The following is a 23,854-nucleotide window of genomic DNA, read 5'->3' on the forward strand; positions in this document are numbered from 1 at the left end:
CAGGGTCGCTGGGCAAAAGAGGACTCGCAAAAATCTTCGAATTGGAGAGAACTAAAAGCGATAGAGTTAGCTCTCAAAGCCTTTCAGAAGGAGCTGCAGGGTCAGCATGTTCGAGTCAGGACAGACAACTCCTCCGCAGTAGCTTATGTCAACAAGCAGGGGGGCACCAGGAGCAAGTCCTTATGGGATCTGACAAAGTCTATTCTCATATGGGCAGAGGCCAATGTCTTGTCCCTCTCAGCCATACATCTGAAGGGAGAATTAAATCAGGTCGCAGACTTCCTCAGCAGGAAGAAACTGAGGGAGGGCGATTGGGTTCTGAATCAAGAAGTCTTCAGAGCGATCACTCAAAGATGGGGTCTTCCGGAGGTGGATTTATTCGCCTCAAGAGAAAATGCCAAGACTCGGCTCTTTTTTTCCCTAAACAGGTGGGATGGAGCTCTGGCGGTGGACGCTCTGGCCCAAACCTGGCAGTTCTCCAGGTGTTATGCTTTCCCCCCTCCGGTTCTAATACCAGCAGTCCTGAGGAAACTGTAGGGGGAGAACACAACACTGATTCTCATCGCACCTCATTGGCCCAGGAGACCATGGTTCTCTATCCTGAAAGGTTTATCAATAGAACCTCCTTGGATTCTGCCAATCCGGGAGGATCTCCTTTTACAGGGTCCAATCTGCTGCCCGCAGGTAGAGAGGTGGAATCTGGCAGCTTGGCTTCTGAGGAAGAGCTGCTGAGGGGCAAAGGGTTTTCAGAACGCCTGGTTGAAACACTCTTAAGCTGTAGAAAGAAGGAGACACAAGCCATTTACCAAAAAGTGTGGAAGCGGTTTAACATCTGGTGTGCAGAAAGCTCCTTCAGTGTCAACAGCTCTGTGGCTGTTTTAGAATTTCTACAAGCTGGGGCTGATAAAGGGCTGGCAACTAGCACGCTGAAGGGTCAAGTGTCAGCACTAAGTGTATTTCTTGAAAAACAACTAGCATTTGACCCCTGGGTCTCTAGATTTTTTAAGGCTTTGAGTAGACGGAGACCTGTAAAAACCTCCAACTTCCCAGTTTGGGATCTCTCATTGGTTCTTCAGGCCTTTACAGTAGAACCATTTGAGCCTTTAGACAATTGTAGTTTAAAAGTGATCACTCTCAAAACAGTATTTTTAGTAGCGATCACTACTGCCAGGAGAGTGAGCGAACTCGAGGCCCTATCTATTAGGGCCCCCTTTTTTCAAGTTTTTCCGGATAGCATCATTTTTAAGACAGATCCGGCTTTTCTACCAAAGGTAGCTTCTAATTTTCACAGAAGTCAAGAAATAACATTGCCTTCTTTTTGTTCAAATCCTGTGAGGGAACAGGAACACAAGTTTCACAACCTAGACGTTAGGAGGTGTGTCCTACAATACTTGGATTACACAAATCAGTTCAGGAAAGCTGATTCACTATTTGTTTTGTTTTCTGGGTCCAGGAAAGGGTCTAGGGCTTCTAGACGCACGATAGCCAGGTGGTTAAGGGCAGCCATTGTTCTAGCTTATTCTTCTAGGGGAGTAGAGCCTCCACAGGGTATCAAGGCTCATTCCACCAGGGCAGTAGCAACTTCCCAAGCAGAGTGTGCTGGTGCTTCCCCGGAGCAGATCTGCAAGGCTGCAACATGGTCTAGTTTTTCAACGTTTGTAAAACATTACAGACTGGACCTACTTTCAACCAAAGACCAGGCTTTTGGACGCAAAGTACTGCAAGCAGTTGTCCCACCCTAGGGTAAGGTGCTCGCTTATCCTCTCTACAGTACCTGTCCTGAAAGACGAACAGGGAAAAACGGGGTTACTTACCGGTAACATCCCTTTTCCAGGAGTCTTTCAGGACAGCACTGGTACCCACCCTCTTTGTTGTAGGGGATATTATGAAAACTCATCAGACGAGGCCGTCAGGTAAGATGTAATTTTATACTTTTATGACGTGTTCTTGTGTCTCCCCAGCTGGCCGGAGGTACTCTGGAAAAAACTGAGGAGCTGAGGGAGGATGAGGCTTAAATTCCTAATTGGAAGGCGGTGTTTCCTGTGAGGGGAGGAGCCTGTGTCTCTCTACAGTACCTGTCCTGAAAGACTCCTGGAAAAGGGATGTTACCGTTAAGTAACCCCGTTTTTTCTGACTTCCATCTTCAATCCAAGGTTTTTTCTTTTGAACTGTAGTTCATTAATTAATTATTTACATTGGAAGATTCTTTGTATGTTCCCTGCTATACAGTTTAGGTCAGACTGCACCCACTTTATTTCCAATTGAAGGTCACTTCCATTTGTGTTTGTACACCCCACCACCCCACTGGTCCACGGATCTTTGTCCACTCACCCCTCCCTTTCCCCCTCCCCCATTTCAGGATTTTACAGCGCAGACACTTTCACATTTTTTACAACATCCGTAACATTGTTTCTAAAAATATCTTCCACTTTCATCAGTTTCAGCTAATGAAATGTACAGAGGACAGTTATGAAGTGCAGGGGGCTGTCGCCTTTATTACCAGATATTTGCTTCTGTTTTACAAACCAGAAAAGTTTGGATTGTGATTGGTTGAAGTGGCTGCACAGTGAGTACAGGTGGTCCCCTAGTTACAAACGGAAAGAGACAACAGGAAGTGAGAGGAAATTACCCCTAGGAAGGGACATTTGCTCCTGTAAGAGTTAATATGCGAAAAACGTGTCTCCTGTCCACTGATGCTTTATCACCATTCCTTGTTTCACTAAAAAACCCAAATTTTCAAAATAGCATTTGTCATTGGGACAGAAAGTGAGGTGCAATCTTCTGAACAGATGTCTGCACACAGACAGCAAAACAAATGTTACAGGGGTGATAACCCTTCTCTATGTTTTTCAAAAAGCTTAAAAGCTGGGAAGAAGCTGGATGCGTTGCTTGAAAGTAAGGGTCTGGAGTAGGACCAGAGGAGGACTGTAACTCTCCTGCAGCTGCAGGAGAGGTGCGAGGGCCACATGAAATGGCCTGGAGGGCCGGATCCAGCCCACGAGCCTTGTGTTTGACACCTGTGCTCTAGACATTATCTAGCCCTGTAAAGAAGAAATCATTATTCATATCATTTTTTTTTTTTTTTGAAGCTGCTCCAGACTGGTCTTCAGTAGCGGAAGCTCTGCAGAGGACACAGCTGACAATGGCTGTGAAATGAATGGGGAGTGACGTCGTCCATAGAGTTACTATGGGGCCTCCATTTTTGGCTGTGTTCTCTGCACCCGCCTCCACAACAAAGCCGCAGCTGACCACTCAACTGGGATTGGGTCAGGTGTTGGCTTCAGAAGGTATGTATACTGATTTCTCCTTTACAGGGCTAGATAGATTAGTGTTAGATTGTGGATGTCTACAGATGTAGCTTTTTTTTTTTTCACTTTATGTGATGGGAAAAAAACGTCATTTTCTGCGAAGTAAAAAACGATGTTTTTGAACTTCAATTTTCAAAAACGACGTTGCCTACACACCATCGTTTTTTCACAATGCTCTAGCAAAGCAAGGTTACGTTCACCACGTTTTTCCATTGAAGCTCGCTTCATAACTAGCTTCTGGTCGTTTTTTGCTACACACGGTCAATTTTTGTGAAACAAAAAACGACGTTTTGAAAAACGACACAAAAATTTGAAGCATGCTTCAATTTTTTTTTGTCGTTTTTCACAAGACATAAAACAACGTTTTCCCCCACACACGGTCATTTAAATTGACGTTTTTAAAAATGTCGTTTTTTTTCATCACATAAAGTGATGGTGTGTACGCGGCATAATCCTTTAACCACTTCCATACAGGGCACTTATACACCTTCCAGCCCAGACTAATTTTCAGCTTTCAGCGCTGTTGCACTTTGAATGACAATTGCACGGTCATACTACACTGTACCCAAACTACATTTGTATCATTTTGTACCCACAAATAGCTTTCTTTTGGTGGTATTTGATCACCTCTGGGATTTTTATTTTCTGCTAAAAATAAATAAAAAAAATGACCGAAAATTAAAAAAAATAAAAACTTTTTTTGTTTGTTTTGTTTCAGTTACAAAACATTGTAAATAAGTACGTTTTCTCCTTCACGGATTGGGCACTGATGGTACTGCACTGATGGGCACTGATAAGGCGGCACTGATGGGCAGGGATAGGCAGCACGGATGGGCAGGAATAGGCGGCACTGATTGGTGTCAGTGATGCCCATTGTGGGCACTGATTGGCATCGATTGTGGGCACTGATTGGCATCGATTGTGGGCACTGATTGGCATCCATTATTCATTTCTGATTGGCATTCCTGGTGATCTAGGGTGGCATACCTGTGGTGGGCATCCCTGGTGGTCCAGTGTGGGCATCCTCGGGGGGGGGGGCTGCACTGATAATCGATCAGCACAAACCCCCCCCCCCTGTCAGAGGAGCAGCCGATCGGCTCTCCTCTACTCGTGTCTGACAGATGCGAGTGAGGAAAAGCCGATTACGGGCTTTTCCAGTTTACATCGTGATCAGCCGTGGTTGGACACGGCTGATCACGTCGTAAAGAGTCTCCGTCAGAGACTCTTTACCTAGATCGGTGTTGCAGGGTGTCAGACTGACACCCTGCAACAACGATCGCTGCAATGCAAGCCCCCGGGGGCCTCTAGAAGAGAGCAGGTAAAGGAGCCGGGGGACAGTTTTTAGAGAGATTTTCCCAATATTTAAAAGAAATTAAGTTTTGGCTGGAGTTCCACTTCAATATGGTGTTATCAGATCTTGCGCTTCCTGTAAATTGTTTCCTCAAAGTGGCATCTGCTCATTCTTTCCGATGACCTGTCTACCGCAACAAAAGTTCCTGACGCTTTATTTTAGACGGTGGTTTTTGAAATGCTCGGGCTGTCAGTTTTGCCATTTCCCTTTGCGATGGGAGAGCTATGAGAAGGTAATACCATTATCTGCCCGCATACAAACTGTCTGCTCAGGCCTCTGCTGTGCCATGCCCATTGCCTGTGCAGGTTGTGTCAAATCAAACCATGGAAAACTTTTTTTGTTTTATCATGGAAGGTCGGCTTTTTTTTCCTTTTTACTGGTTCAGGCCTCTTCAGCCAGCAGAAGGTGCTTAAAGCGATGGTTCACCCTGATTTTACACATTAGGTCTATGCAATTAGTAGGCACTGACAGTAACCACACCATTTTTTTATTTATTTTTTTTAAGTCCTCCTTACCTCCTTTTCAGCAGCCGTCTGTGTCCTGTCACTCAAAATCCCCCGCGGGGAATGGGCGTGTAAGTCCATTCTCCCCGTCCTGTCAATCAATTTCTTACACTCCTCCGGAGAAGCGCTGGACAACGGGGCGTGAGCTTGTGACGCCGGCCGTTGTTTTGGCATCAGTGTAGTGTTGACGGCGACGCTCGCCGTCAACACTGCACATGCGCGGGATAGAGCGGTGAATGCTGGGAGGCATTCACTGTATCCTGGAAGAAGACCCTGTCGGCTTCAAAGTGCCCACAGGTAAGATGGAAACGTCCATCGCCTGTGAATATAAAATCTTCTTTTTAGAATTACATCGCTTACGCCAGCTCTAGGAGTGGGACACCCTGGTAGTGCGGGAGTACAGGTAAGCCCTGAGGATTACTGCACACAAAAAAAAATGATATCCCGCCGAACCCCCGCTTTAAAGCTCAATACCAAGCAAAATAAAAAATGCAGCTTACATTGCAATACTGGCTTGTTTCAGGTGCTGTCCCTTGCAGTAATTACTTTCTGCCACTAGATGTCCTCAGTCTATTGGCTTGGGTTACACTTGGCAACGATCAATCCAATAGAGTGAGTTCAGGTGCTTTATTGGCCCAGCCTTTTAGGGAGACATCTAAAGGGGGGGGGGGGATATATACTCTCTGCTGTGGGGAGTTGTGGGGCTGATATTTTTCAAATAAAGCTTTCAGTCCTTCTGACTTTGACAACTACACTATATTACCAAAAGTATTGGGGCGCACATGAACTTTAATATCCCAGTCTTAGTCCCAACGCTGTATCCTGGCCTAGGCCAACACTTTTTAGGGGGGCAGCATGGAAAGAGTCCCCACCTTCTTGCGCTACACTGTTAGTGTAACGCCAGTCTTATGGGACGGACTGGGCTGAGAGGCAAATTAGTCTAGCGCCCCCATAAAGCGGCCGCACTGCTTCTGGTATGCGGGCGGCTGGCATTTCACAATTGTGGTGGCGCCGCTTCTAATTGTGACTGTCCTATCATCCTGGACCACTAAACCTTTCTCACTTTGTTGTGCCATTGGCATGGTTATATCTTCTTGGTCCTCTCCATAAAATTATCAGAAATTTGGTGCTTAAAGTAGAACTATAATCAACTTTTTTTTTTTTTGGATAGAGTAAGGGAGGGTTATAGCCCATCAGTTTATTTTTTACCATCCCTGTCCCGTTGCAGAGATCTCCCTTCACTTCCTCCCACATAGCCAAACAGGAAGTGAGTTGAAATCTATGCAAATTAAGGCAATCCATTGCCCCCCTCCTCCCAGGCCCTCAGAGCTAGTGCCCCCCTTTTGAAAAATTTGGTGTGGGTCTGAAACAGAAATTGGTGTGGCATTGACAGGAATGGGTGGGTCATATTTAAATTAGGGGTGCATGAGTTTAGTCAGGCCTAGGGCAGCACAAAACCTAAATACACTACTGCTTAGTCCGTAGCGTTCTATACTGTATTGAGTTGGCCCACCTTTTGCAGCCATAACTGCTTCAACTCAGCCAAGCCTTCTCGTCCAACATCAGTCCTTGACCTTACAAATGCGCTTGAGTGTTTCAAGTAATTTTGTAGGATTTTATCCCATTACACAGACCTTATTCCTAATAAACACCTTTTGGGATGCATTGGAATGCCGATTGCAGGTCCTCCCACCCAGCTTGAGTACCTGAGCTCACAAGGGTTCTTTGAGCTTGGGGCTTTCATGACCCTGGCGCAAATTCAGAAGCAAGAAGATGGCAAGAATATGTAGGGAGGATTCTAGGGATGCTCGGTACCTGTGTATGTGTGTGTTGTTTTTTTTTTTATTAGTGAGTATGAGTATCGGTAGTTGTGCTCAGGTACTAGCCGATACCAATTGCTGATACCTTTTGCAGTGCCAAATGAGGGGGAGTTTTGGTTGGGACTCCGCTTTAAATCCATGTTTTCATATAAAGGGTTTTTTAAAGAACAGGGGTATTGATTTAGTCTGATGACGGGTCTGTCTCTGCTCACTCTGCTGATCCCCGCTGAGCAGGCAGATGACGGGTCTGTCTCTGCTCACTCTGCTGATCCCCGCTGAGCAGGCAGATGACGGCTCTGTCTCTGCTCACTCTGCTGATCCCTGCTGAGCAGGCAGATGACGGCTCTGTCTCTGCTCACTCTGCTGATCCCCGCTGAGCAGGCAGATGACGGGCCTGTCTCTGCTCACTCTGCTGATCCCCGCTGAGCAGGCAGATGACGGGTCTGTCTCTGCTCACTCTGCTGATCCCCGCTGAGCAGGCAGATGACGGGTCTGTCTCTGCTCACTCTGCTGATCCCCGCTGAGCAGGCAGATGACGGCTCTGTCTTTGCTCACTCTGCTGATCCCTGCTGAGCAGGCAGATGACGGCTCTGTCTCTGCTCACTCTGCTGATCCCCGCTGAGCAGGCAGATGACGGGCCTGTCTCTGCTCACTCTGCTGATCCCCGCTGAGCAGGCAGATGACGGGTCTGTCTCTGCTCACTCTGCTGATCCCCGCTGAGCAAGCAGATGACGGGTCTGTCTCTGCTCACTCTGCTGATCCCCGCTGAGCAGGCAGATGACGGGTCTGTCTCTGCTCACTCTGCTGATCCCCGCTGAGCAGGCAAATGACGGGTCTGTCTCTGCTCACTCTGCTGATCCCCGCTGAGCAGGCAGATGACGGCTCTGTCTCTGCTCACTCTGCTGATCCCTGCTGAGCAGGCAGATGACGGCTCTGTCTCTGCTCACTCTGCTGATCCCCGCTGAGCAGGCAGATGACGGCTCTGTCTCTGCTCACTCTGCTGATCCCCGCTGAGCAGGCAGATGACGGCTCTGTCTCTGCTCACTCTGCTGATCCCCGCTGAGCAGGCAGATGACGGCTCTGTCTTTGCTCACTCTGCTGATCCCTGCTGAGCAGGCAGATGACGGCTCTGTCTCTGCTCACTCTGCTGATCCCCGCTGAGCAGGCAGATGACGGCTCTGACTCTGCTGATCCCCGCTGAGCAGGCAGATGACGGCTCTGTCTCTGCTCACTCTGCTGATCCCCGCTGAGCAGGCAGATGACGGCTCTGTCTCTGCTCACTCTGCTGATCCCCGCTGAGCAGGCAGATGACGGCTCTGTCTCTGCTCACTCTGCTGATCCCCGCTGAGCAGGCAGATGACGGCTCTGTCTCTGCTCACTCTGCTGATCCCCGCTGAGCAGGCAGATGACGGCTCTGTCTTTGCTCACTCTGCTGATCCCTGCTGAGCAGGCAGATGACGGCTCTGTCTCTGCTCACTCTGCTGATCCCCGCTGAGCAGGCAGATGACGGCTCTGACTCTGCTGATCCCCGCTGAGCAGGCAGATGACGGCTCTGTCTCTGCTCACTCTGCTGATCCCCGCTGAGCAGGCAGGTGACGGGTCTGTCTCTGCTCACTCTGCTGATCCCCGCTGAGCAGGCAGGTGACGGGTCTGTCTCTGCTCACTCTGCTGATCCCCGCTGAGCAGGCAGATGACGGGTCTGTCTCTGCTCACTCTGCTGATCCCTGCTGAGCAGGCAGATGAAGGGTCTGTCTCTGCTCACTCTGCTGAGCAGGCAGATGAAGGGTCTGTCTCTGCTCACTCTGCTGATCCCTGCTGAGCAGGCAGATGAAGGGTCTGTCTCTGCTCACTCTGCTGATCCCCGCTGAGCAGGCAGATGAAGGGTCTGTCTCTGCTCACTCTGCTGATCCCCGCTGAGCAGGCAGATGACGGCTCTGTCTTTGCTCACTCTGCTGATCCCCGCTGAGCAGGCAGATGACGGGTCTGTCTCTGCTCACTCTGCTGATCACCCGCTGAGCAGGCAGATGACGGCTCTGTCTCTGCTCACTCTGCTGATCACCCGCTGAGCAGGCAGATGACGGCTCTGTCTCTGCTCACTCTGCTGATACCCGCTGAGCAGGCAGATGACGGCTGTCTGTTTTTCATTCGATCATATCCGGTCCGCCAGACAGATGGAAAATGGGACCACCATCTGTCGCTCCATAGGGGAGACTGGAGGGTCTTGATCAGGTCCACGTGAAAAACTGACAGGCAGACCTGATTGGACAGCCCGTGTGAAAGGGCCATAATGATTAAAAATGGTTTATAGTTGAAAAAAAAATGAGTAAAGTTCCGCTTTAAACACCTTCTATAAGGATGAATGGTCATGTGTGCCATGTGTGTGAACTGCACATAAATGTTCTGCGCCTAACATGATAAGGCGACTGTAGTGTGCTGTACAGTGTCTCCATTATTTCAAGGAGTGCGTACCTTGGACCCATTTTCTATTTTGGATATTTGCTGGCATTTATGTTTTAGCATGTCTTGGTTAATCAATAATGTATTATTTACTTTTGATTATTTAATATTTATTTTGAACTTTTGCACTCATTATGCCGTTTGTTGTGTTCATCCAAATGCGTGAGATTTCACACCATGTATGCATTATTTCCAGATTGCCTAGCTGTAGACATAGAGGGAAACCATGGCCAGCCTGGGTCCTCAGAACCTGTTGTCCTATGTGGAAGAAGGCAACATTTCTGCTCTGAAAGCTCTGTTGGAAAAATACAAGGATGTGGATGAGAGGAATGAGGTATGTGATTTCCAGTATTAACCTCTGATATAGCTTGATTGTTGGCAGCTTTCTGATGCAGTTCAATAAAGGCAAAAAAATGATTACATGTCATACAAGTGGCAGCCATATCTATTAGCGATAACAAAGCTTAGGTGATTTATTTTTGGGGGGATATAGCACCTTAAATTGAACAGAAGCTGCTGCTGCTCACAAGTTGTGCAGCTTGCCTGCCCATTCACAACGCACAGTGAATGTGTTATATTGGTATGATGAGTTCAAAGAACATGAGAAGGCAGGAGGGGTGGGCGGAGGGTAGACAGTTGTCTAGGAGCAACTGCAGCTCCCGTCAGCCTTTGGGTATGGTGGGACTAAATTTGTGCATTAAAGAAGTTGGTTCTAGAATAACATTACACAAACATCATGGTGTATTTTTTTTTTGGCCAGGACTACCAGTCCAGTAGATCCTTAACTGCGGTGGGACTGACGACGACGACGACCTAAAGGGAGGGGGTGGTGGTACAAAAGGCAATAGCTGCAGAGAATGATTGGTATGGCTTGGGGACAATTAGGTGGGTGTAGGATAGGCTTCCCTGAATAAATTAGTTTTCAGGGATCTCCTAAAGGTGGACAGGGTAGGGGCTGATCGGACATCCTGGGGCAGGGAGTTCCAGAGCATGGGAGAGGCTCTGGAGGAGGTAACAAGAGAGCAGGAGGTCCTGGGAGGAGTGGATGGGATGATTTGGGAGATATCTGTAAATGGGGGCTATGTTGTGGATGCCCTTGTATGTTGGGGTTAGTATTATGAATTTTACCGGGTGGGGTAAGGGTAGGCAGCGAAGTGATTGGCAGAGAGGAGCAACAGTCACGGATCAGTTGGTGAGGTGTATTAGTCTAGCAGCAGAATTCATAATGGACTGGAGGGGGGGGGGTAACCTGCTTAAGGGTAGGCCATTAAAGCAGATTTCCAGGCTTTTTAGGTTTATTATAAGTCGGCAGCTACAAAACGTGTAGCTGCTGACTTTTAATAAACAGACACTTGCCTGTACCACGGTCCAGCGATGCGAACTGAGCTTCGCTCTTCTCCGCCGGTGCCTCCATTGCCACTCTGGGCACCCCGCCATGACAGCTTTCGGCTTCACGGCCGGACACGCATGCGCGAGTAATTTTGCGCTCCCGGAGTGGATAAGCGATCTCCTGTCACGTGTTCCAGGAGACATCGCCTAGAGGGAGGGGCCGCCTAAGGTGAGAGGAGGAGTTGCCTAGGCGGCCCCTGGGCGGAAGGAGGAAGTGGCACAGGAAGTCCCGCTCCTACCGAAGCCCCCCCCCCCCCCAATTGCATGCCAAACGTAGCATGTCATGGGGGCGAGGAGTACTTAAAGCGGAAGTTCCACTTTTGGGTGGAATTCCAGTTTAATGAGAGAGTTGCAGTAGTCAACGTGGGAAATAATGAAAGAGTGAATAAGTTGTTCTAGTGTTTTTATTCTATTCTTCTTATTAACTTAGACTAGAGCCATGTGATCCAACCAGTTCTGTTACTAGTAAGTCATTTTTCTGTGTGTGCATTTTAGCATCCGCAGCAAATCTTAACACATGGGTGTATATGCATTGCATCTGCAGGAACTGGGGGACAGATCACAGGGGCACAATGAATTCTGGTTTCATGTATCATTGTCTAAAAGTGCATGGACCAAATTCACAGAAATGCTTGATTGTGTGCATTATCACAGTATGACACACAAAATCGACTACAGATAAATCGGCATACATACATATTTGCAACAGATATATAGAATACAAGAATTGCTTAATTGTTTCTTACTAAGACTTTCCAAGGGATACTTGGCAATAACATGACCCCTCCCCATAGTGTGAATTTATGGAGCGGTACAGTTTATTTATTTATTAAAATGCTTATAAAACACAGCGCAGTCTTGCACACGTGCCTCGATGCGCTGGCGGGATAAAAACAGAACAGAAAAGGGGCAAAAACTACATCGACCAAACAAGTGACAATAAAACGATAACAATCAGCGAATAAAAAATATAAAACATACAAAGCTAAATATATAACATTTTTGAGCTATCAAAATACTTAATATTTAAGTCACCCCGAAAGCCTGGATATAAAGCCATGTTTTTAACAATCTCCTAAACTTTAGGAGATCATTTTCCAGTCTTATATGAAGGGGCAAGGAGTTCCAGAACTGAGCTCCTTGAACTTCCAGGGTCCTTCCACCACATTTGTTTTTAGCAAATTTGGGGATGTTCAACAAAGCCAAATTCTCAGACCGCAGCGATCTAGTAGGCACATGTCTGATGAATTTTTCTCTGAGATAGCCCGGTCCAAAACCATGGGTGGCCTTATGCACAAGACACCCCGTCTTAAACTGAGCCCGTTGTGCCACGGGCAGCCAGTGTAAGGCTTGTAGGGATGGAGTGATGTGATCGTACCGGCCCACGCCCGTGAGTAACCTGGCAGCCGCATTCTGCACCAGCTGAAGCTTGTGCAAGATGTTCTTAGACACACCCATATACAGGGCATTGCAATAATCAAGTCGACTACCAACCATTGCATTGACCATAGAGATTTTGTCAGAGTCCTCGATAAAGCGAAACGTAGATCTCTGGAGTCTCAAGTGGAAGTGGCATACACTTACCACTTGATTCACCTGGCTACGCAATGCCAACTTAGAATCAAGGATAACCCCCAGGTCCCTGACCTTAGAGACTGGTACCGGACTCGGTTTAAAGGAGTCTGGCCAGTCGGGCATCTTACTAGGGCAATCATGGTTACTGAAGATCATAGTTTCAGTTTTGGAGCCATTATGCTTGAGGTAATTGGCTCCCATCCAGGTTCTAATCTCCTCCAAACAAGAGGCAAGATCAACTTGCCTCTCGTTGGTCCTGGGGAGGCGGAAGTATATCTGGGTGTCGTCTGCGTAGACGTGGAAGAGAAGATTATGGCGGCGTATGATGTACAACAATGGTCTCATGTAGATATTAAACAGGATGGGCGATAATGCCGAACCCTGAGGGACCCCACAGGAGAGAGAACTATCAGCAGAGTAATACGGTCCCAATCTTACCCGCTGAACTCTCTCCTGCAGAAAAGAGGCCATCCATGCCAAAGCAGTACCATCAGTGCCAGCCACAGTCCCTAGTCTTTCCAACAGTCTGGTATGTACTCAAACCTGCATGGAGGATCCTCCCATACAACCCCTAGGGTCACTTTTATTGTGGGACTACCTGGGAGGGGGAAACAGGTGAGCAGACAGGATATACAAGTATAAGGAGATTAGAGAAGAGCCATATGTAAGCTAGGAGGTTTCTGTACGTACCTCGCTGGTCCTCCGGCAGGTTGAATGGTCTTCCACCAAAGAAATGGCAGGGTGGTCAGCCTTCATAATACCGTAGGAAGACTTGAGCGTCAGTTGGGCATACAAAAACCTTGTACGCTCATCATTGAAACTGAACAGGTGCCCCTGACTCAAGATGCTTAGATAGTGGGGTCATGTTGCTTTTCCTGATATGGAGATTTTTCTATTTTTCATAGTTTCTTTTTGAGTGCTGAAAGGTTTAGACCCTCCTGTCATGGGTGTTTTTTTTTTATTTATTTTTTTACGGTCTATGCCCACTCTTGGGTTGACTCCACTATTTGTTCTAGTGACCATTGTTTCCAAGACAAAGTGATGGAAAATCCAAAAGTTTCTGCTGTGCATATTGTGGGATTATTGCACCTGCATTTGTACCCTCTATCTGTCAGCCATTCCGAAGAGGTCTTGCTCTCTCTCTGCTGATCCTGATACACATGCCTCCAATACATTGCATTATTGAGGGGCTCCCTCCAGGCTCTTTCAGAAAAAAAAATCAAATGTCAGCAGCTACAAATACTGTATCTGCTGAGTTTTATATTGGGAACTTACCTGTCCAGGAATCCAGTAGTGTCATCACCCCGGCCGATTTTTCAATTGGGTGTAAGTTGCTTGCGGCTTCACAACGGTTCCCTACTGCACATGCGTGAAGCGCTCTGTTAATGGGCCGGCTGCGGGGTAAGGAGGGGTGCTGAACTTCTGGGTGAGGAGTTTGTCACGGCAAACTCACCCGGATGTGGAAGTGGGTACCTGTCAAAACCAGGTACCCTCCCCCCCCCCCCCCCAAAAGTTGCTGAGGGGGGCAAGAGGCAGACAAGCAGTGCTTCCCCTTTGGGTGGAGCTCTGCTTTAAGCTTGAGGTCATTGTAGCTGTATCCGTACGCTTGCAACAAAAACTGGGGTACTTTATTTGCACTAACATCAGTGTTCAGGGTAATCTTTGGGGTGTTCCCTTCAGCTCGGTCCAAGCGCTGCCAATATACAAACTGCAAATTGGCAAAATGTAAAAGCCTAAGGCTGGCCATACACTGTACAATTTCCTTTAGAATTAAGAAAACTAAGTACGGTAAGTAAAATGAGAACACGCTTTTACAATCCATACAACTTGTATCAAATCAGGCAGGCCACTGTACTACAAAGATGATGGTAGATCAGGAGGTGATTGTACTACCAAATTTTGTATAGTGTTTGGTCACAAATGAAAAAACTAAAATCAAGCACATTACTGACAGTCGATAGGATCTGCATTAGCTGAAATCTTCCTACTCCAATTTCTCTGAAATTGTGTTCCATCTGCCCTTTTCCTGATGCAGGTTTAAAATAAAAACTAATATTTAATTGGCTGCTGTGTTCAACAAAAGCTGGATTGTGCAATCTCTGTAAAATCTCATGAAAGTAGGAGACTGATAATCGCACACCAACTGTCATTTAAAACTTCAGTTTCTGTATTCAAACTGTTAGGCTGCATTCACACCTAGGCGTAGGCCATTTGCGCAGTTTTTTACCGCGATTTTCGCTGGAGGGGTGATTACACATTGTGTAATATGGCCGAACGCCGAAGACGCCTGAAAAAAAGGGTCAGGGACTTGTTTTGAGCTTCAGGCGTTTCGGCGGTTCGGCGTGGAGATGTGAACCATCTCCATAGCCGACAATGTTAAATCACCCCTCCAGCATATTGCAGGCTGCAATAGCGGCGGGCGTCGGGCGTGAAAATGCCTAGGTGTGAATGGAGCCTTAAACCTGAAAACATCATGGAGACATCATCACCGTTAATCAGGAAGGCCGGTTAATGCTTTTATGCAAATTCGGGTGTTCGCCAAACGGGGGGTGATCGGGCTGAACTTTTTTGCTCGGCCCGAACCGTTTGCCCAACTTTACTAACAACCTTGTAGTGTACATACTGGATATACATTGGATTCATTTAGATCAGGGGTCTCAAACTGGTGGCCCTCCAGCTGTTGCGAAACTACAAGTCCCATCATGCCTCTGCCTGTGGGAGTCATGCTTGTAACTGTCAGCCTTGCAATGCCTCATGGGACTTGTAGTTTCGCAACATCTGGAGGGCCGCCAGTTTGAGACCCCTGATTTAGATAGAAGATTGAACTGTCACATTATAAGGTTTGCTTGGCCTAAAAGCAGAAATTGCTGTCTTGGTTTTTTATTTTTATTGAAAAATAAAAGGCGTAGTATAGGAACATGATGTGGACAGACATGACAGGAGTACAACGTTTCTGGACTTCTGAAACCAGTGCAAGATATCGGATATAGCACTTTCAGTAATGTGAACAGAGTATAAATGACAGAAAATAAGTGAGGGGGGGGGGGGGATAGGGAGGACCCCATCAGTGTTCGGCCAAAGAGGGAGGGGGAGCATAGTCGATTGGGTGAGAGCATGCTGTCAACAACCATTAACACACCCTAACATCAATGGACTGCAGTTGCCCACACAGGGAGGGGCTCAGTGATGTAAAGTAGGGTAGTCTGATACAACAATGTAAATGTTAGGCCCCGTACTCACGACCAAACATGTCTGCTGAAACTGGTCCGCAGACCAGTTTCAGCAGACATGTTTGGCCATGTGTAGGCCCGAGCGGACCATTTTCTGGCGGATCGGACAGGTTTCCAGCGGACAACTGTTTCCTGGACTTGCTTTAAAACAGTCCGCTGGAAACCTGTCCCCCCGACATGTACGGTCGTCTGTACAGACCTACCGTACATGTCCGGCCGCCCGCCATCCCTCGCATGCGTCGAATGACTTCGACGCATGCGTGGAAGCATTTTAAAAGCAGGCCGCCCACGTCGCCGCGTCATTGTCGCGGCGACACCGCGGACACACCCTGCGTATTGTTTACGCGCAGGCCTCTGTTCGATGGTGTGTACAGCCATCGAACAGAAGTCCCCGGGCAGACATGTCCGATAAAAACGGTCCGCGGACCGGTTTCATCGGACATGTCTGCTCGTGAGTACAAGGCCTTAAACATGGGTATCAGTCTGTGTAAGCCACTTATCCCACATTGTGTTGTATTTGGAGTGACATCCCCCTATAAAAAAATAAACCGTGCATACTGCTTACTTTTTTCAGTAAAAAAAAAAAAAAAAAAAATGGAACATTTGGATCTAAGACTTTTGCTCTTGATTATCGTTGTCTTCCTTGAATAATATATCCCTGTAGACATTGAGCATTTTTTTGTTTTGTTAGGCTAGAAAAGCTAATACTGTGTTATGTCTTTCAGAACGGGCAGACCCCCCTAATGATTGCAGCGGAACAAGGCAACATGGAGGTGCTCCTGGAGCTCCTAGAGAAGGGGGCAAACTGTAATCTAGATGATGTGGTAAGTGTCTCACCATGTGCCTGCAGTATTCTTACTCTAGAGGAACCACTGGTCACAGCAAGCCATTCTATCCATGGTTCTCAAAATAAAGTGTGAAAACTAATTTACAACTCAATACCCTTGATTGCAACATTACGCACTAGTGCACATAATTAATGAAAATAGATTTGTCAAAAAAGCCATTTACAAATTCATATGCCTATAAAAAATAAGTATTGATTTATATAAAGGTGCAGACTAAAAATATATCAACAGATCACACATTCAGCGTGTCCATGTGCCTTCAATGTGCTCCATATGATAAAGGTGCTCCAGTGCTTCTCGGACAAGAAGGCCTCTTACCAGACAGGAAAGATCTCAAATTATAGGAATCGGATACACATAGGAGACAAGGAGGATACTACTATTCTATGCATGGTGCCTGTACTGAACAGATGACCCCCATGTGGTTACTATGGAGCATAGCGGCTGTTCAGCACAGGATTTGGAAGACAATGCGCTGTAGTAGTGATAGCTACTATGGTGGTTTTTCCCTCTTCCACAGTGATTGTAAGTATGCATATTCCATACCTGGCCGATGGACCGAGCTGGCGCAATGTAACTTTTGTGCAAAAAAAAAAAAAAAATCCTGGAATTTGGCTTTTGTGCTAGTGGCTTGACTGAAAATGGATTCTGAAACCCATTTAACCTGGCATCACCAAGTATGATGCCTCTCTGGGAGCCCATGAGAATCTTTAATGCCCTGTACACACGATTTTTCCGACGGAATTGCACTTAAGCTGTCTTGCATACTCACGGTCACACTAAAGTCCAACCGTCAAGAACGCGGTGACGTGTACAACACTACGACGAGACGAGAAAAATTAAGTTCAATGCTTCCGAGCATGCGTCGACTTGATTCTGAGCATGTGTGGTTTTTAGTCTGTCGGAATTGCATCCAGACGAACGAAAATTCCGATTTTTTTTTTCATTGGAAACATTTCTAACATGTTCTCTATCTAATTCCGACGAAAAAAGTCCGATGGGGCATACGCACGGACGGAATATCCGATGAAAAGCTTTCGTCTGACTTTTTCCGGTGGAAATTCCGCTCGTGTGTACAAGGCATAAGATGTACATTGCAAGTGAAACAGAGCTTCTGTAGCCAGGGCTCGTTGTATGTCCTGCCTTGTTCCTCTATCATACATCACATATTTAAAGGGCTGTGCGTTTATTTATACTTTCTACTTGGATGAGAATGGGCTTAAGGAGGTGTTTAAAGCGGTGGCGCTAAATACAGGCCCATACAATGAAAATTTGCTGGAGTGGGCCATATTGGAATGCTAGAATTTTCCAGCCCTCTTTCTTAGCAGATGGGACATGAATTAAAGTGTTACTAAACCCACAACAGTAAAATCATTGTGTGTGTGTGTGTGTGTGTGTATAATATATACGCGCACGCATGCTTATTATACTCATTCGTGTAAAAAAGCTGTTTGATCCTGTATGCACAGATCCTCCTCCTTCTTCCACTGACTTCAAAACAGGTCCTGATAAGACAGTCTATGGAGTCGGACTGTACATGCTCAGTTTGGTGTGTATGGCTAGAGTTTTTTTTCTTTCTTGGTAGCGTGCATGTGATCAGCACAGGGCCAATCGGCCCTGTCCAGACAGAGAGTCAGTGGCTCTGCATCTTGATAGAGCACAGTATGAAAACTTCTCCTACAAGCTTTAACCAGGCACTGATGGGAGTCACAAGACTGCTATATACTGTTGATGAGATATGGTATTCAGCAGTTTATGATTACTAAAATGATTGCCGTGGGAGACCAGATTTAGTGAATGCAGGGTCCTGGGTTTAGTAACACTTTAACATCCATGCCATATGTTAACTGGCTTGTATGTCTTCAGCTGCTTACATTTATAACCTTAGTGTAAGTTTTACAGAAAACGCTAAGCTTGCTTCATTAGAATGGATGGTGCTATGACACCCCAGACTTTGTGGTGATTTTTCTTAGTCATGTTTAGTATAACTGATTTGGTAGAAGCTGCATAATGCCTTGTCTGCTGAACATACTTATCCTGCATACTATAATTCCACTGTGGGTGTAGACTGTAATTAGCCCAATATCTCCCGTCAACACAGCCGATAGCACAAGTCTTCATACCCCTTCAGAGGAGACTGGCACAGATTACGGTGCTTCCATGTCTGTCTGGCATGACTATTTGGTAGGTGTTTGTAGATGCTGTATTGTTCTTTTGTCTACGTTACTAAATCTGAGTTTTTTTCCTCTTAGGATAACTGGACTGCCCTCATTTCTGCTGCCAAAGAGGGACATTTGGAGATTGTTAAAGAGCTCCTGGAGAGCAATGCCAACCTGGAACATCGTGATATGGTATCTGTTGTGTTCATATAGGATCACTATTGCTAAAATGTTTTTGTGATCTTGGTATAGCCAATTGTATCAAATTAGGTTACACAGGATTTTAAGAAGCTGCTTATTGATGTTAGAAATCTGCCCACAGTCAAACCTGCTGGAACCCAATACAATCCTCTTTTTCTGTGATTGGCACATGGGCATTAATATTCTTGAATTCTTTCCATGGAGGAAATGGATATATGTATGCAAGTGACAGGCAAGTAGGGCATGTTCTCTGTAAAAAAATAGCTAGAATATGCTCTTGATTGTTCACAGCAGCTGGAAAAACACTTACCGTAGATATTCAATGATTTACAAATGCAGCCACATCCATGATTTTAATGGTGATTTTAATGGTGCTTTTTTCCTTGTCCCTTGTTAGGGAGGATGGACTGCTCTTATGTGGGCTTCTTACAAAGGACGCACTGATGTGGTGGAGCTTCTATTATCAAAAGGAGCAAACCCAAACATAGCTGGCTTGGTAAGTCTTTTGTCTTCCCAGTTCACATCCTTTGGAGGTTTTAAAACCGTATTGGGTATAAATAGATTTTTATTTTTTTTATTTTGTTTTTTTTATTATATCCGGTTGATATGAAATATTCTTGCTTCATTAGTAATTAATATTGTTTCAGTGCTTTTGCAGTGCATTCTTTTAATTTGTGTGGCTATTTCTAATTGAGAGAAAAAATGTCTCGCAATACATCGCCATCTGTTGAAATTGTATTTATTTATTTATTTTTGTGCCCCTTCTGTGTGTGTGTGTGTGTGTGTGTGTGTGTGTGTGTGTGTGTGTGTGTGTGTGTGTGTGTGTTTTTTTCTTTTTTTTTGGGGGGGGGGGGGGGGTGGAAGAGTTTCAGATTTCATTTGCAGTGCCACCTGAAGGTGTAACTGTATTGTCTAGGCCAAGCCAGGTAAGCATCATATTTGGCTCGGAAGAATACAAAAAGCGAGTGAGGATCTGATAGATAATGATGATGGTGTTTGCAGGGGAACTGTCAAGTTTGGGAATGAAATGCCCTTTTTGGTAAATTGGAAAAACGAGGAATAACGTAAAATTATTGCAGGTTTGAAAAAAAAAATGCTTGTTTGCTTATTTTGTTTTTACGAATCATATTGGAGCTTATGTTGCAATAGATTACCCTGATTTAAATGATGGCATTGAAGATGGGCGGAGGCTCTATGGGCCAGATTCACGTAGGGGAGCGGCGGCGTAACGGATCGTAGATACGCTGCACCGCCGCAAGTTTTCATCGCAAGTGCCTGATTCACGAAGCACTTGCGATGAAAACCTACGCCGGCGGCCTCCGGCGCAAGGCGGGCCAATTCAAATGGGCGTGTGCCATTTAAATTAGGCGCGCTCCCGTGCCGGACCTACTGCGCATGCTCAGTTTCGTAATTCCCGTCGTGACGTCATTTTTTCGAACGGCGACGCGCGTAGCGTAATTCCGTATTCCCGCACGGCTTGCGCAAACGACGTTCATTTTTAAATTTCGACGCGGGAACGACGGCCATACTTTATACAGCAATACGATTGCTGTGTAAAGTTAAGGCACCAAAAACGACGACTAACTTTGCGACGGGAAACTAGACTAGCGGCGACGTAGCCAATGCGAAAATCCGTTGTGAATCGCCGTAACTCCTAATTTGCATACCCGACGCTGGTTTACTCCCCCCAGCGGCGGCCGCGGTACTGCATCCTAAGATCCGACAGTGTAAAACAATTACACCTGTCGGATCTTCTGGCTATCTATGCGTAACTGATTCTATGAATCAGTCGCATAGATAGTCTGAGAGATACGACGTTGTATCAGGAGATACAACGTCGTATCTCGTCTGTGAATCTGGCCCTATATATTTGCATTATATACAGAAGCCATGTTTTCATGGAAAATTGACTCAGGGCATGTGTCATTTAGAAACACAAGCTACACTGTGGGCTTGTATCTATGGACTATTATGTCCATACAAGCCTATAGAAAAGCAAAACCGTTCTTTAAAGGGGTTGTAAAGGTACAATTTGTTTTTTTCCTTAAAAGCTTCCTTTACCTTAGTGCAGTCCCCCTTCACTTACCTCATCCTTCCATTTTGCGTTTAAATGTCCTTATTTCTTCTGAGAAATCCTTACTTCCTGTTCTTCTGTCTGTAACTCCACACAGTAATGCAATGCTTTCTCCCTGGTGTGGAGTGTCGTGCTCCCCCCCTCCCTTGGACTACAGGAGAGTCGGGACGCTCTCTACGTTGCAGATAGAGAAAGGAGCTGTGTGTTAGTAGGCGTCCTGACTCTCCTGTAGTCCAAGGGAGTGGGCGAGCGCGACACTCCACACCAGGGAGAAAGCCTTGCATTACGGTGTGGAGTTACAGACAGAAGAACAGGAAGTGAGGATTTCTCAGAAGAAATAAGGACATTTAAAAGCAAAATGGAAGGATGAGGTAAGTGAAGGAGGACTGCACTAAGGTAAAGGAAGCTATTTAGGGGAAAAATGTTTTACCTTTACAACCCCTTTAAGCTGGTTAGTGCAGCCTTGGAGTTCAAAGCAGGTATTGAACCGCTGAAATCTCAGAGTTGTCTCAAACGTATCTCATGTGCAAATGGAATGCATTCAAAAGCCCATCAACCACAGAAGACCCAGGCCCTTTTACTGTACACTGCTTGTCCTAGGTAAGCCAGTGAGGGTAGTAATATTGGAGCTCCTATTGCTGGCCTGTGCAGGTTTAGGACTGGGAGGATAATCCTGGCTTTGCTACCTAGTGAGCCACTGTCCTGGGACATGTATGCGATATGGGTGGGCATGCATACCTTTTTCACACTTCACTGGCTGCATGATTATTCCAGGTCATTCACTCAGATAGTGAAGCTAAAGTGGAGATGACTGTCCAGAGTGCACATATTTACAAAACAAGCCTTCCTAAAGTCCTGTGCTTTTTTTCATAGCAGTTAAAGTTGTTACAGGTAACAGTGTTATAGGAAACTGAGTCATTTTGATGTACGCGACACAAGCTGTTGCATTTTCCACAATTAAGTTCATGCATGTAGCCACTGGTGCCTTCTTAGTCCAGACAACCTCAAGTTTCCTGTAAGTATATACTGGCTCGCAGGTAGTGATTTGTGGTGCTCTTGGTTTTTCTCAGCTTCTGAAATTGTTCTCGCTATTCTCCATGAAGCACCAAATTATTACTTTTTTTTTCTTCTGGTCTCTTTCAGCAATACAGTGTGTGTCCAATCATCTGGGCAGCCGGGAGAGGCCACTCTGATATATTGAAGCTTTTACTGCAGTACGGAGCCAAGGTCAACTGCTCTGATAAGGTGGGTGACCGAAAGCCTCAGCAGTCACTCTGGATTGCAGGATGTTTGTGGGGAATGGACTTCCAGGTTCCTGGAAATAAAATGGCAAGGGTCTTTCTTTTAAAAGGGCAACTGTCAGGAACAGTCGGGACATTTTCTGTGTTGAATAAAGTGAAGACGGGTCACTTATGAAATATTTTAGATTTCATAGACCACTGACTTTTTTTACTTTTTATTTCCTGTGCTTGGTTTGAGGAATCTCTATCTGCGACCTCCTTATCCAAGGTTAATTTAAAGTGGAGCTAAAGCCCACAAATGCTTGTCTCTGCTCCAGCGATAGGAGGGCCATGAGCTTTCCTGTTGATATTGACATCTTCATTTATCCCAGCATCAAGGTGTGCCAGGATTGTACATTGGGCTCACAGTACATTTTTAGCTACTTTAAAGTGGTTGTAAACTGTTACACCACTTCTACCCACAGGTAAGCCTATAATAAGGCTTACCTGTAGGTACTGTGAATATCTCCTGAACTTGCACAGTTTAGGAGATATTCAGAGTGCATGCAGCCAATGACATCATCGGCGCATGAGCTCCTGAAGGTCCGTCTTACAGTGCCGGACCTTCAGAGCCAGTGCCAAAAACGGCTCCTGTGTGCAGGCGTGGAGTGACGTCATCACAGCTCCGGCCACTCGCAGCACCAGAGGCCACGACCCTGAAAGAAACCCCGGGGAACGTTGTCAGCCATCGCAGCAGTGTGCGGGCGCTGCTGGGAGGGCTTTGTTCTAAGGTATTTTATAATGTGCTAGTATGCATTCCTGTAAAGAAGAAATGGAATGCACTGCCTTAAAATTTCATACCACTTGACATTTTCCACATTTTGTCATGTTACAACCAACAACATAATTGTATTGGATTTTTTTGTGATGGACCAACACAAAGTGGCACATAATTGTGAAGTGGAAGGAAAATGATAAATGGTTTTCCAATTTTTTTTATAAATTAATATCTGAAAAGTGTGGCTTGCATTTGTATTCAGCCCCCTTTACTCTGATACCCCCTAATTAAAATCTAGTGGAACCAATTGCTTTCAGAAGTCCCTTAATTAGTAAATGGAGTCCACCTGTGTGTAATTTTAATATCAGTATAAATACACCTGTTCTGTCAAGCCCTCTGAAGTTTCTTAGCGATCCTTTAGTGAACAAACCGCATCGTGAAGGCCAAGGAACACAGCAGACAGGTCAGGGGAAAAGTTGTGGGGAAGTTTTAAAGCAGGGTTGGGTTCTAAAAAAATATTGCAAGCTTTGAACATCTCATGGAGCACTGTTCAATCCATCATTCGAAAATGGAAAGAGTATGGCACAACTACAAACCTACCAAGACATGGCCGTCCACTTAAACTGACAAGCCGGGCAAGGAGAGCATTTATCAGAGAAGCAGCCAAGAGGCCCGTGTTAACGCTGGAGGAGCTGCAGAGAACCACAGCTCACAGGACAACTTTTTAGTCTTGCACTTCACAAATCTGAATTAAGTCATTGTTGAAATAAAGGCAGAAGTCCTGTTTGTGAGAAGTCATGTGAGGGACACAGAAAACATGCGGAAAAGGGTGCTCTAGTCAGATGAGACCAAAATGTAACTTTTTGGCCTAAGAGCAAATCGCTATGTGTGGCGGAAAACTAACGCGGCACATCATCCCAACTGTGAAACATGGTGGTGGC

At 46.0% G+C, this 23,854-nt stretch overlaps 1 protein-coding gene across 3 annotated transcripts in view; it reads left to right on the top strand.

Moving 5' to 3' along the window:
- The window catches only part of KIDINS220 (kinase D interacting substrate 220), a 180,711-nt gene that overhangs the window by 12,888 nt on the left and 143,969 nt on the right, over positions 1-23,854 (top strand). For all 3 annotated transcript variants that reach the window (XM_040348643.1, XM_040348644.1, XM_040348645.1), the window contains exons 2-6: positions 9,636-9,773; positions 16,359-16,457; positions 18,734-18,832; positions 19,239-19,337; positions 22,059-22,160. In XM_040348643.1, coding sequence (XP_040204577.1) covers positions 9,666-9,773; positions 16,359-16,457; positions 18,734-18,832; positions 19,239-19,337; positions 22,059-22,160 — 507 coding nt within the window. In that variant the 5' untranslated portion in view covers positions 9,636-9,665. The remainder of the gene's footprint in view (positions 1-9,635; positions 9,774-16,358; positions 16,458-18,733; positions 18,833-19,238; positions 19,338-22,058; positions 22,161-23,854) is intronic.

The sequence above is a fragment of the Rana temporaria genome, chromosome 4, assembly GCF_905171775.1.
Source record: "Rana temporaria chromosome 4, aRanTem1.1, whole genome shotgun sequence".
NCBI lineage: Eukaryota > Metazoa > Chordata > Amphibia > Anura > Ranidae > Rana > Rana temporaria.